Genomic DNA, 16,961 nt, shown 5'->3' with positions numbered 1-16,961 from the left:
CATAATTGAACATCGTTATAATATTGGTATTATAAATTTATAACTAACAAGAAAATGTGGTAAAATATATATGAGCGAAACGAAGGAAATTAGTCGACGAACCGAAATGTTGAGGTTTTAATCAGATAAAGAGGATAACGCAAGACACCACGCTATTTCACTATTTCACATATATATAGACCGTGTCGAAAACGCTCTTACTTCGGAAAAAGTTATGAGTTTCGATTTCAACTATGTATACCACAGCTGCAGGTATGTTGAAATTCTAAATATTGTTTTTTTAATACATATCACTTCTTAATGACTTCTTGGTAAAATACTTAAAGAATATAATAAATAGATTAGACTAATAGTATAATGTACTTTTTAAATTAAATATAATTATTACAGTTTTATTAATATCACACTAGTCAGGTGTGTACTAATTATATTTCTAAACAACCTTATGTTAAATGGTACAAATGATTAGTGAAGAAGTATGTTTCATTTTTAAGTAATAAATATCATAACTTTACAAGTTTACAGTTATGTTTCACATAATTTGTTATTAAAATAAAATAATAATAAGATTTTCAATAGATATTTTTATTTACATATTTGTTTTAAAAAACTTTTCATGTTTGAGAACGAAAGACTTATAAGAGTAGTTTAGTTAGGTAACAATATTTTAATTATTTATTTTTTATATGAAAGACACTATTATATTAATCAAACATAATATATAATAGCCTATCGAAATTTGAAGAACATAATAATACATATTTGTTTAGATGAGTTCTTATTGATGTTAAACGTTTATTAAGACACAGCAATTTCAAGCAAACGGTAAATTCTAAACCGACAATTAGCTAGTCTGGTCAATTTCAACAATTTTGTGTATAGCCTTAAAAAATATATTTATTAGACCGTAAATTAAATGTTAAAAGCACAATTTCTTCGAATATCGTTATTAAATATCATAATTGAGGTTGAATTTAATATTTTAAACATTTTAGTGTTTAAAAATAATTAATGACAAATATTTTTTTGTTGTCTTGCTAATTCTATAACTATCTTTGATATTGTTGTTATACTCAACTACACCCAGTTTAATTTTAATAGCTATGTGTATATAAATGTATTTAATTAATTCAAATGTTCATATATTTTAATTAAATATGAGCTTATTTTTGATAATTTATAATATCTTTTCGCCATTGTATATTAATGTAAAATAATTAATAATTAACCGTTTATTAGGTTAATTAGGTACTTAGATATTTTTCATATTGTCCATATATTGTTTTAAAAATGTATTGTATATTATAATCAAGTTTTTTATGTAATTTTTACAGTTTTTGTTTACCAGTCCCAACTATAATTATATTTAAATGAACATATTTTTTGACAACTTACAAACACATATCATAATAATGTTGTAAGTATATATATATAAGCATGATAGTAGTATGCATATCTAAGTATACTATCAAGGTATCAACAAAATTCTGACTAACTGCTAATTTGCGTCGTTAGTTTAAAAATCGTTGTATATTGATATATTTTTAATGTTATTTGTTAAATTGATACAGAAATATGCAATAATAAGATTAAATAAAATTTCAAAACAGCAGATTTAAAATATCATAAACGAAAAACGTTGTGAAATATATATGATTACCACTATAAAAAAAAAATCATTTTATATTATATGATATTGTAGTTATAATGATTATCTTATAACATAATATAAGTCAAAAAGTATTATTGTTTACTCGAATAATAATATCTAGTACCTAGATAATAGCTATAAAAAGTGACGTTTTCAGTGATTTGTAATAAGTCATATATTATCTACTTCTGCGTGTCAGTGTTATATTATAAATATAAAACACAAAAAGTAGAAGGTTAAATAATTACTTATGTAAATATTCGTGATCATACGACTTAAAATATAGCCTAAATAAAAAAACAACGTTTAGCGGTGAACAAATACAGTGAAATACACACCCCAAGATCCTATAGTCATATTATATACTATAATATTGTTTACAGGGCGGGTGGTTTACACATTTTTTTTACGATTTATCGCGTGTTAAAAAGATAAAGATAAATTCACGTTTTTTTAGTATAAAAACGAATAATATAGTTTGGTAGTACGAAGCACCCTACATAATTATAAACCGTAATACAGCAATGAATGTGGTTATAATAAAGACATACCGGTGTATTTTTTTTATTTTTTGATTAACGCTATGTTATTTTACATTTGGTCACACAATAAGGTGGTGATGGCGCCTTACTATATCAGATACAGACTAAGGGTCGCCTATATATAATACATAGTGTTATAATAAAATACTTCAAATCGATATAATATAATAGGGAGCGATAAACATAAGTAACGACACGGCTTATAATAATATAATTAATACTCGATATAATATTGAGGTTGCATTAAAGTAATGAAATATAATATACCGTAGTTTGAGATTTAAAAATTTAGGACAAATTGAAATTTTCATAATAAGTAATATTAATATATTTTAGTTTATCGAACAAATAAAGTTATTCAAGGTATTTTATTATAGTATACCATATGTACCTACTTATAAACATGTGTATATTTGACGTATTAGCCAACGAAATACTGAACGATAATTCATTAAAAAGATATAAAGGATATAAGGTATATAATACAGACTAAATAGCATTAAACAATATTGTTATGATCTTAAAAACGCGAAAATATTCTATAAATTATTACACACAACACGATTTAATATTTGAATTGACCTGTTATCAAACTTAGGCAAGTACGATATATACAAGTAAATAAGTATTTTTATATTTTACATTTTCTTGGCTTAAAAAATTATAACAACCAAAAATTAAAAGTACAAATAGTGTCTTTACCTTATAATTTCATAATAGGCCAATATTCACTTTAATATTAAAGTTAATAACACAGGATTGGATCTGCTGAATTCAAACTATATGTGTATTATATGTATGTAGGTATGTTGTACGTTTGTAACAGAATCAATACTAAATATTATATACCTATTATTATAGTGAGACATCTTCTAAAGAAAAAAAAAATTGCAATAAATCGATTATTGTTTCTTTTGCCTACAAATTCTATATTATTATCCAGATTCGTCTGCTGTTAAACGTCCGGACAACGCACAACGCGGCGGCGGGCGCGATCGAAAGACGTAAATATGCGTGTGTGTGTGAGTGTGGCGGGCGGCGGCACATCTCGTCACACACACTCGCATACACAACACATACACACGTGAACGCGGACACGCATATGTGTGAGGGAATGCGGTCGGGGCCCGGGCCGACGACGAGGAGTTAGTGCGCATACATATACGACGACGCTCGGCACACAAGGTAGATGACCTTGGGATACGACCTCCATCGGGCCAGGTGAATGTTTGTATAATAATATTATTATATTATCCGATGTGTGTACGGATAATAATAATAACAATATATATTATGTATCCCACCACGACGATGATGATTTTCGGGTAAACGATGTCGGCGACGACCGAATAGCCGACGGGGTAGATATGGTACGAGATGTAGATGTATAGAGATTGAGATTAATCGTGAAATAGTGAAAAGACGACGATCGCGCTGCACCGTTGATCGGCCCTGTAGTTTACGATTATATTATTGGCGAACTATATAGACGGATATACGCATTCCTCAACAATCACGCGCAGTGTTCACCCTTAAATCGTTATAACACGCATGTATATAGATCACGACAGTTATGGCATACATTTTATAGTTAATAGGGGTATTTTTTATTATTTGATATTATAGTGAACATCGAGCCATTCAGTGTGCACGGACACTGCAGGGGGATCTACAAAATTAGTAATATATATGGTTTTCTGTGCTGCGCGCACAATACAGGGATCTGGATCATACATTCATACACATATAATATATCAACGATTTAAGACGTAATAATACATTATACGCGTTTCAAATCGATTAGCCTCCCTGTTACCGTCGCCAAAACCACAATAATACCTACATAATAGATTGCTGCACGGATGTCCGGGATACAATACTAATTTGTTATACATATACTCTACTTGGAATATAGGCACCTTACACCTTTATACAGGACATACTTCGTTAATATTTTATTATTAATAATTAGGAATATTATCCTAAATTCTAATCGACGCGCGTCTGATTGCGTCGGCCGTAGTTACAGAATAATGCACTTATTTTATAGAATAGGCACCGGCTATATTGTATGAAATTTTAATTACACCATTTTTATTTTTAATTTCCTGTATGGGTGGTTGTATATTCATATATTATGCATTATATATATTTGAGATCGGATGTCATATTGACGTATCGACGTTATTCAGACTGCAACAAGGTCAACTGCATTAACCAGTGACCACGATTGATTAATTTTTAACATAGTATACGCATTTTAAACCACAACGTTTCAACTATCTACAACTGTAACTACGATTTATGTAGGTATATACCTATATTTTTCGTCAATATTATAACATTTCTTTTTTATTCAATATAACTTTGTTTCAACCGGAATGTTTTTAATTAATGTTAAGATATAATACAAATGCAAAATAGCTTCTAGAATTTAATTATTTTTTGTTACAATAAAATTAAAATTAAATTACTTTTGAATAAGTAAACAGTATAAGCGCAAGCGATGTATAATGAGTATCTTACAAACAAGTTATTAAAAATATTTCATGAAAACAATTTAAAATAAAGTTAATATTATAGACTAATAATTAAAGAATGACTAATCATTATAACATAATATATTTAAATCTAATACTGCAAATAGTATTAAATACATGAGAACTCTGTTAAATATCATAACACTATACAATCTTATATAAACCATGTGAAATAAATTTATTTTATCGTATACCTACAAATATTTATTTTCATACTGTTAATGCTGCTATTAAGATTCTTAGAACTAAAAACAATTCCTATACGTTTTTTAAAATTAATTTACTATAAATATTAATTTTTTAGCTGTGTTTGTTTTCAGACAACTATATTCTTAACAGTAAAAAGCAACACCGTAATCTATATGGCATACTATTACCATGTTAAAAATTATTCATACTCAAAAAATCTAATACATGTTTAATGATTTTATAAGTTTGAGTAAGTGAATTGGAAATATGAGCACATAAAAATATTTTTTTATTTCGGGGTTTCTGCTTGATTAGGTAATTATATGAACATTTTTTTTTTTTTTACATCTAAGAAGTGAAGAAAACCTCGTAATGTTAGATCATATAAATGAGTGAATCATGGGTACTTATTGCTGCAGGGTTTATAACACGAACGACAGCATGTCTATAAATACGCTACATATTACATACATATACATGTGTGTATATAAAGCCCCGGACAATGCCAACAATTTCTCCAGCTGTCGCAGACCATATGGAAACCATTATAAATAAAAACTCGCAATGAGCTCACACGTTTTGTGGCCTATATGAGATACGTTTAAGTATAGAAACACTCACGTGTTCGTCCAGCGAATAAATCAGTTCTCCGTCGTCGAATAGCACGAACCACCTTCTCTGCCATCTCTAAAAAAAAAACAAGATATAATTATGTGATTACTATATTCTTGAGTTTAACTCAAATTTATTTGCTTATGTTTTTAAGTAAAAAAAAAAAAAAAAAGTATTAATAGTTTGAGTTTAAGTTTTTAATATTTAATCTTTCAGATCGAACTTTATTTTTTTAATCAGGGGTTCATTGTTAAATGATTATTATAATATTTAAGGTAATCTATTGGATCTCGATCAATGTTGCAATGGGTACAAATGTACAACACTACAATGTTTGAATCAATATCACGTGCAGTTATTCACACGCAAAATTAATAGATTGGAGATAATGGTGTCAAATTCGGTCCTTAGGGAACGTACCTACGTAGGTGCCTAACCAAATACCGTTAGGCTAGGTAAACGCTGAAAAGAAACACCAAATCATTCGATACTCTTATAACAATACACTGCAGTGATAGACGAGTCTCATGCAAAGCGAAGGCGAGTGAAGACTGTATAGTATACGTACTATATACAATATACATACTGTGTATTATACTCATGCAGGAGTCTGCAAAGGAACGACGGGTCAAATATCGCTGAATCTCAATCAAGTGCATTCAATATGATTATATTTTTTTTCCTAAGACACGTCAGAATCGGTAATAATAATATTATAATATTAATCTAACCTCGTCGGTTTGAATGTGATGGATATCTACTTATACTTGTAGGAATATTAGGTAGGTATTATGGCTAGATTAGTGATCACCGCGTTCATCCATATAATATGTACATTATCAAAAATATGACACAGCAGCCGGTAGGATTCAATGGTATAAGTATAATCGATATATTATAATATAAATTAAAATACAATATTAAAAAAAATGGTATTTATAAAATAATTTCATTTATATAGTACATTAATATATGTATGTTAGATTTATGAAAAATAAAAATAATAATATTAATATTTACTACACTATACTCTTAATCTCAAAGTTCATACGTTTTTATTTTTATGGATAACCGAAAACACCGGAGGTAATTATTCACATTTTCCGAATGCACAAACGACGCCGCAAATGTACAAATAACTAACTCAGTGTAGTTTTTCATACATAATATAAAACATAACATATTAACTACGTATTTTTCGTGTTTATTACAGCTCGGGTAAAATTCTATGGGAAAACACTTGCTTAATAATGAGATTTTATAGTTCTTATACTTCGCACTGTTCTATAATTATGATTTGGCAACACGTGAGTAAAGCTGAGTGGTCGATTTCTCTGTATTATAAAATGAGGATAATTGCGTGTACTTAAGGAGCGGAACGCCAGTGTACTAATTACCTTTACCACGTTATATATGTTATCGTGGCACAGTAAAAGGACTAGTTATCTTATTGTGGTCAAATAAAATGATAGTGTTTAAGAAACGAAGGTGAATGATGTATATAATATACTATTATTATTATTCGTATATGCTCTTATGTGCAACAACACCACACTATTAACGTTGAAAATATTGTCAAGTGTTCAGAAGACCGTAAGACGTGACTGAAGTTCCGGAAATGAAACAACGAGTTATTGAAAATAAAAATATAACTAATTGTTCACTATCATATATGTAGTTGTTTAATATAACTACAAATGAGTAATTTTTTTTTAAAAAAAGAACGTTAAAACTTTGCATCTAAATATATTTTATATGTATAATAAATGTATAAATTAATAATAAGCAATTCCAGGTGCTTCACATTTTAATGAAATGTTTTAACTTAAAATTATAAATTTAATTATATTTTACAGTAGATTACCTATAAATATATATATTATATTATATTTGGTTAAAAGAATATTATAATTATTATTTAATCTTTTATTAGCGATAGGTGTTTGATTTTACATACATTTTATAATCTTAAAATCAATAATAAACAGCATTATAGCATGCTATAATAATAGTTTATTGTTTATATAATACATATATTTTATCAAATACTAACATATTATATAATGTATTTAAATATTAAAAAAATAACTCTTACACAAATATATAATAGGTAAGTTTGAAACGAGTCATTGAAATAATAAAATATAATCAAATAGTTAGTATAACTCAATGGTGTTTTTAAAATATGACTAAATTACTTATTATTGTAAAAAAATATAAAATACGTAAAATATATTCAAGTGGGGAGTTTATTTAAAGTACTTATTCATTGTATACAACTATTATTGTTACTTGCAGCAGCTATATTATATAGCTATTGGTTAATATGACATATTATGTACTATAATAAAAATGTAATACGAGTACAAAGTAATAGTGTATACATTAATATCGTTGCCGTTAAACTTTAAACTGTATATTTTAAAATAACTAAGTTTAATAAGCACTATAAAAATGCTTTGGCTGTGTAGTATAGAAGTATAGAATTATAGTACTAATAAAAATAAACGACCAATATTAACGAGTTAACATTTTGTACTTGTACATTAGATTCGATTTTCAATTACATTTCACCGATACAGTGGTGCAGCAATGTCGGACAATATATTAAATAAGTAACCAACAACAACCAAAGACATTATTTTTACTTTTTTAAAAAAAACATAGTACACACACAAACACAAAGGAAAAACTCGAAGTCATATGTATTATATAATTTACTTTATACATTTATTGTATTACATATACCTATATATTAGTATGAAAGCACTAAGCAGCCCTAATATGTAACCCCAGTCACATATTTATATATTATTGTACCTACATTGCATTTGGACCATACGGACGGATGTTCGAGACTAATACAGCTTAGTAATATTATGGATATCTTGGAACGGAAGGGGAGCATCATTTTGTGTTTAGTCGTAATGACTATAATAAAAATCTGAGCTATCAAGAAAAACCTACTCGCATACTTATAGGCTACAGCTTGCGTATCTATAATAACCACAAATGTTAAATCAAATTTTATCTATAAAACGCAAGAAAGAACTGCAAGTGTATTATTGTTGTAACAAAATAAATGCTAGGCTAGCTGATTTAGAGACCAGTTGAGGAAACTTTCGGTAATTTAAGGTTATTCTTACCTTACCTAAAACCAGGCCCGTAGCCAGACCAAATTTTCAGGTGGGGCAAATTAAACTTTTTTGGGGGGGCATTATATATAAAAACAATGTCTTTCTTATATTTTTAGAGGGGGCAACGACTGGGTTTAGGGGGGGCAACACACCCTCTCGCCAACCCCCCCCCCCCCCCCCGTGGCTACGGGCCTGCCTAAAACAGTTATAATTAATATCAAATCATAACATAATGATTTTGTTAAAAATATACATAATATATTAACACATATTAAATAAATGATGTATTAAATATAATGTCTTCAATAATTTATTTTATACACAAGTATTAAATACTCGCTAAAACTGACGGTGAACGCCATTTTATATGCAGGTAAAGCAAAACCGGAATATCATATAGAAGCGTCAAAGTTAACACAATTACAACATTGTTAACATCTCAATTCTTAATTTGATACACGATGTTTCTTAATAGTACCTATATCGATTTTGTAATCAAAGTTAAGTTAACTGATGTTTCTTGGCAATTTGCCAATTTCGTGTTTTTTGCAACCTCTGTAGAATGTGATAAAAAAAGTTTTGCAATGGATTTTTTTCTTTGATATTAAACACATATTTATTATATATTATATATATATATATAATACCTACATATTATGTATAGAACATCGTACATTTTACTTGTAACAACAAGTTATGAATAAGATATTTTCTAACCGAAACCCTTAAAGGTAACGCACGTCATAAGAACCCTCGAAAATCCTAAAATTAAATACCTATAAATTTGAATGATCTCAAATAACGTGACAACTGAATTAACGATAACCCTATAATATATTAGTTTAACTTGAAATATTAATATAGCATACATATTATTTTCAATATAATAATATTATGATGTCTAAGAATGATACATTTGTTCTGAAACGCGTTTATTAAGAACAAATTAAATATAATATTAACATGTCTAACATGAACTTACTTAATTAAACAATAATAATGTTTTAAATTAAAACTTTTAAAATACTTTAAAAAATGCAACTACAGCTGAATAAAGAGCATTTTTATATGCATTAACTTGAATAATAATATTATATTTAATATGGTTGATTGTTTTTTAATAATATCGAATCAGTATAATAAATAAATTATGTAGGTAGATATGAAATATTATTATTTAATTAGGTATTTATAATTTATTTACTTTACTATACATATGATTTTGACAAAATGTACATAAACAAATTCATAAATTTGGGTAATTTAGTAATTTAACTTTATTACACAACAGAAAACATTGGATATTGGAGAATATAAAATAATAAGTTTGTATACGAGGAAAAATTCCCAAATCTACTAAAAGTATTCAAATTGTTAGTTGGAGACGATAACATCATTAAAATCTCCAACAAGCTGATCTCATTTTATGTAAACATATTATACTCTATGTGATAATATTTGCATGTGGATTGAATTTTTAAAACAACTGTGTCATATACAGACACACAGCTGCATAATGCACAAAAGTATATAATTTGTTCGGAACTAAAATAACGTCACTACACAATTTATATATTTTATTCATTAATTACGTATGGTTACATTTGTTTTAGGTGAACTAAAAAAACAAATTTTAAAACTATACTATGAGTAATTTATTTTAACATATATTATATAATATAATTTCCAACAGACAAGTACAAATTTAATATTAAAAATATACATGGGTTTAAATTTGAACTGTTAGATTTTTATTTTAATTAAATATGCATACCATATTGGTATTAAAAAAATAAATATTCAAATTGTAAAAAATGCTGGGGAAGGTACTCTGTTGTAATAGATGCGTTAAATTTGATTTCAGCGATAAATCATTATATACGGTTCTCAGTGGAGGCGGTGTGTCAGTCAGCCTCTATTTCTGAAGATGTTTTTATAATTTACTTTAGAGTTTAAAAACTGCGTTATTTATTTTTCTTTATTAGTAATATACCAATATAATATCATATATTATTGTATTTAACTTAAAAGTTAATACTTCATAACAAAAAATCAGTTTAATATATTAAAAATAATAATATACACAATACTCCTAATAGTAAAAAAAGTCTTTACAAATTATATTTTTGAGTTGTAGTATAATAATTAACATTTTTAAGAAAAAAGTAGTTAATTTTCGTATATAATGTAACCAATTTTGAAAAAAATTAGAACTTAAAATGTACTTAAGTAAAAAAAAAAAAAATTTTTTTAAACAAACATTATATCATTATTACACTATACCACTATATACTCAAAATCTAAAAATGTATTAGTGTACCTATATTACTTTTAAGTTGCAGTTACATCAACGTGCATAAGTTTATAACAGGAGCAAAAAATAAATCGATCAATCGAAAAAAGAAGAGTACCTCAAATAACCGGCTGACGAAAATTATGACATGCTATGATATGTGAACTAGCTGACTCGAGGACAATGAACCCATTTGGCAGTGAGATGATTGTTTATTCACACACACATACACACTTGAGTGTACGGGTCAAGTCAATCCAACATATAAGTAAAGAATAGAGAAATAATAAAAATAATAAAAAACAAATCGACCATCATAATATATTCCCTCTTTTGTGAACTTGCATTATTATGCACACATGCGGTTTTCGATAATGATATTGGTTTGATAACGCCAGAGAAATTGTACAGAGGTCCCCGGGAGGTCGCAGTTGTATCTACATTATATATATACATATATAGGTACCTACGGTATTGGTAATCAAATTCGAACAGTGCTACAGATATTATAATGATATGTAGAATAGTAGCGGTTCTTTTAATCCAACAAAATAAATATGACTTGATTTTTTTGAAATTTTAATTACGCTTACATTGATTGGTTTTACTATTCATATAATAAAACTGCAGTTATACCCTGGAGATTCGTAGTGAGCATAATATAGCATGTCTTAATAAAAAAAGTTTTACAATAGAAAAAAATTACGAAAATTGAAACATAGAAATTAACTATTGAAAATACTATAGAAAGATAAGATATTATACATACGTACATATTGATAATAATAAATCGAAATTATATTACAAAAATGTAATCTATAGCTTTAGGAATTTCTTTAGATAAGTTATACTAAAAATCCCTAAAACTAAATAAATAAAACTCGTCAATAAAAATAAAGATTTTCCTTATTTTAAATTATTTCTATTAAATTAGTATAATATACTAAATGTTTGTGTAAATCTGTATTTTAACACAACTCACGTGATATTATATTTATATGTATATATGTGTAATGTATATATATTATATATGACCTAATTATTATCATTCACACCGATTAATCTCGCTTTTCCCAGCTATATGACTTCCGTTTTCAAGCACTCCTTAAGGTATATGAAAATCAAATTTAACGCAATCTGCCTCCGACCTACTTATTATTATAAATTGTAACTATTATTTCCCACTCTCATCTTGAACTCGTCACGCCTACATACTAATATTATTATAAATGCAAATTTAAACACATGGAATTAAAACATAATAAAACAATTTTATGACAATATTATGTACACGTATATATAATTCTAACATCTTCCATAGAATAAGAAAGATAACTTTGGGTTATTTTCATAATATTGATAACAAGCAATAACTTATATTAATAACGTGAACGAATAAAGTAATATCGAATGAATAAATATAAATTTAAAAAGAATCGATTTGATCATAAATTTGAAGGTCACTTATACAATATACATAGTGTAATATATAGCATAGATACTTAGTATTAATTACAAATATAGCTGACATTATTTTATTGAAATTAACAGTTGTCTGCACAATAATTTATTGTAACAGTATGGAATTAAAATAATTATCTATACTAATGAACAGCTATATTGGCAAATTTAATATGTAAATTACATAATTATTTTATTGAACTTTATAATATGTTCTATTAACTTGTATCTATTTGTTTGGTTTATCAATTTATTATTGTCACAAATAATCTCAAAAGTATTTCTTCATTTTAATCTTACCCATAAAATATAAGTTTATTCGATTGCAGCATAAGATGATCTGTTTTAGAGTCTACGCTAAATATTTTGAAATTACAATTTTACATAATTTGATCTAATTGTAAAACAATAAGATTTAAAAAATGAAAAATTTTTATCGTAATTATTTTTAATTTTTAAATAATAATATTTTAAATTTTGAATTCCACACCAAAATATTTTTCTGACTATTTCGATGCATAAAAACTAAATTTCTAAAGCTCAGTTCATTAGTTATCATCAGTAAACTTTAAATACTTATAAACTATAACTGATTAACTTATCATTAGAAATATAAATATAACTTAAATGTATCAAAATATTCTGATTAGGCAGCAATATAAAATCAAAAATAAATCATTTAAAAAAGTAAAACAACTTAAAATTTGATAGTGATAATGATAAATAACATTTTTTTCGAAAATTTTGTTTATAATAATAATATTTTGTAAAAAAATATAAAATATATAAATCGTGCTAATAATAAAAAGGTATATTCCTAGATCAAAAAAATGTCTTTTCAAGTTTAATTTCGAACTTATGAAGTTATATATACCGATCTATACAATAGAATAAAATACTTTTTAAATTATTTAAATTATATATACATGAAACGTGAGAACTAGAATTCATTTAAATATTTATACCTTGTTGTTGATTAGATCTAACTTATAATAGCATACATAAAATACTAATATATTAATGTAATTAAAAGCATCGGTTAAAAATAAAGTGAATAATAATAATTTTTATACTTATACTTATTATTTTTTCTCATAATATAGGTATAATAATAAATATAATACTCTTACATTACCTATTCATTTTTAGTATCTTTTAAAATTCGCGCATATGTAATATATTTTAAATAATAAAAATTTAGATTATTTTAATTATAATAACTAAAAATGTATCAGTTTATCAAATAATCAATTGACAATTATGAAATATATAGTGTATACAATATGAGTTATAATTTCTTAGTATTGATTGTCATATATCATAATATGAAAAACATTAAACAACTAGATATTTCTTTTTATCCATTTTATTCATAACATTATTATTTTGAATAAAACAATAAAGTAATAAAGTTTTTTTCAAATACAGTATATATATATATATATATAGTTTAAATAGGTTACAAGAAAATTAGAGCCCAATACGAAAGTGTAGTTAACCCAATAGTTTTAATGTAAAATAAATATTTAAAAAACCCTGTAACAATTCTGGTATTACAGAAAAAAAGATATACGTGTGTATCATCAAAGTTTATCTGAATTTTCAAGGACATATTAAATACATGTTACCTTTACTACTATAATGTTATGGACACCACTGCCTGTTGGCTCAGGGCAAATTACACTTTAATTACCGGTTTGAAAAAAAAATTATAACAACAATAAAACGTGAACGAATCGTGCGTTACAAAATCGTTAACAAATTGTTAGTATAATAACACAACACCAAACTAGTATCAAGGTCGATGAAATACAATATAAAATACTTTGGCTATAAGGCGTGATGACTCGGAAAAACGTTTAAGTTTGAAATACCAAGTGCGAAAAAAATCCCAAGCAAATTTAATGAATGTATGATTTTATGGGTACGATCTGATGACAGGTTACTTGACGGATAAATCCACTTCAGGCGGCTGTCCTTAACGTCGGTAATATAGTGTAAACGTATGATATACGAGCAAAGTACAGAAAAAAACACCTAAAGAACATCGACACCTGGCTAGTTAAGTCCAATTATAAGAATATTCATTTTACGTGTTACAATAGCAAATTGGAATTACTAAATTTCAAAATACATTTAAAAGAAATCATCAATACCATACGCCACGTCATGTTATATACAGCGTATAACTTATTTTTACAACGCTGATTCAAAAACAATGCTGGCCTGATTGCTTGAAGTATTACACAACATAAAATCTAGCGGTTAAAATGATGAATCAGTTCGACGAGACTTGCAACCGTACTGCAATACGCATTAATATTTAATACATACCTAGATATACGCGAGTGTACTACCACGACTGCAGTCTACTCGTTAATATTTCGAACGATAATATTATGTTCTATTCACGATGTTATTGCAGTATTTATCCTTCATACGTGTAAATAAATGTATACGTCACGGGATAAGTTTTATGTGTGTGAAAAATCGTCGTTTCACTTATAAATACCTGCAGTATTATTAAACATCTAAGTAAATTGCGATACTGCGATAAAAACATTAATATATATAGTCAAATTCCAAATTGGTACTGGTTTAACATCATAACCATAACGTATAAATTATTAACTATATATACAACATATAATAATGAACTCATCTCAATACAAATGCTTCATTTGGCATTTATACTACTATTCTGACCAAGATTAAAAGATGTATGATTCAAATTTATCAGTTCGCTGAACGGTTCTGATAGTATTCAAGACGTGCTCAGCATGCTGGCCGCAGTAAAATGAAAATACCACAATTCCATGGGTTTATACTTGTATGTATGCACACACTATGCATATTTCAACGCATTTTTTTCATAGCATTTTGACTATTACACGCATTTTCCGCGTTTTATGCAGAAATCGCGATTAAATCAAGCGGCCGCCGAAGGTCTCTTATCCTGAGCGCGTACAGTGAAAGTATAGCTATACTATACCTACATGTTTCCTTTCCACCAGCTCTGCTCTGCCGCTGCACACGGTCAAATCGATAAGTCATTATATTCGTGTCATACATAAAATGCACATACGCAGGTGTAACGATATAGTATGATTAAAAAAATAAATAAATAAAAATACGTATATAGGTAGGTACGCGCCAATATACATGATAATAATGCAGCTATTGCACCGATCGAACCTTGATTCTACATGACTATTGTATTATATATTATTATCTGCATCACACTATTATAAGTTTATACAGGCATATAAACAACTATAAACTTCGATTAAACACGATGTCACTCTGTTTTTCGGGTATAAAGGAGAAAATTAACGAATAATATGATATGAGTCACCTTATAGTTGTATAGAATATAGATAATATTATATATAGAAAATAGTAGATAGTATAATTAATATATTAGTTAAGTATTTTTGTGTACTTTAATTCGCGTTACAAAAAAAAATCTATTTTATTACAACGTACTAACCTTTACAAACATCTACCTATAATTAATATATTATAACTATAGGTTCTTCATTTTTCTACGAATACCAATATGTAAAATACTAAATTATCGGTGTAAGCTGCGTGATGTGGCATGTATTTTTACGTTTCACAGAACATACGTAATATTATATTAGTATGTATGTACTTTTTACTGAATTCAGTAAACCTGTTGACGACTGCAGGGTACTTATATATTGAATATAATTATTCATTATAATTTTAATAGATAGTGTATGTAGATATGTAAGCTAAAAGTAGAGTTTAACATATTATTAAAGTAATATCTACCTTTCAAACTATGAGTATATTAGGTCTTACAATTCGGTCAATCTTTAGATTAGCCAATGAATTCCATCCATTTCAGCCAACTTTTCTAATAAAAATTGTTGAAACAGTAGGGTTCTCATGATACAATATGGTATATAATGTCGGCAGTAACAACAATTGTTGTATAGAAGCTTAACGTTTCTATGGCGCGCATACGTATTTAAATCTTTAATATAATAGTCAACGTCATTTGATTTCAACATCATTGTATTATTTATATTGATCTATAAATATTTATCCGGTGTGGATCTGGCCTTCGTCACACGCCGAATGCCAAAAAAGGGGGGCTCGGCACGTGGCCTAGTCTAGCCCACACGGCGCAACAATGCGAAATGCACATAACGACGATGATGACGTTTCCCACCCGTCCATAGCATATATGCCCTATGTGCACGCGAACCATCCTCATTTGGTAACATCGATGTACCTATATAATATATTATATTAGGTATATACAATTATTTGACGACGACGACTGTTCGACCGGCGGCGTATGATAATATGTGTACGCGTTTTGTCGAGAAGGCACGCACCGCACACTGTCCTTCCAGCAACGCCTACTCGAAAAGACAATGCGTCGTTCCCGCGTATACCGATCATTATTATTGTATTGCATGTTACTATTATTATTATATATGTCCAATGATGAAGAAGAAAAATCCTACGTACACACATACACACTCACTAAATAAAGGGCGT

The 16,961-nt window shown here is 27.4% G+C and overlaps 1 protein-coding gene across 1 annotated transcript in view; it reads right to left on the bottom strand.

Moving 5' to 3' along the window:
* The window catches only part of LOC114121321 (protein outspread), an 83,210-nt gene that overhangs the window by 45,122 nt on the left and 21,127 nt on the right, over window positions 1-16,961 (bottom strand). The window contains 1 exon segment of the mRNA XM_027983590.2: window positions 5,544-5,609. Within this exon segment, the coding sequence (XP_027839391.2) occupies window positions 5,544-5,609 (66 nt within the window).

This window comes from Aphis gossypii, chromosome 1 (genome assembly GCF_020184175.1).
Source record: "Aphis gossypii isolate Hap1 chromosome 1, ASM2018417v2, whole genome shotgun sequence".
NCBI lineage: Eukaryota > Metazoa > Arthropoda > Insecta > Hemiptera > Aphididae > Aphis > Aphis gossypii.
The sequence above is the reverse complement of the archived record's forward strand: the minus strand, read 5'-3'. Positions and strand labels throughout refer to the sequence as shown.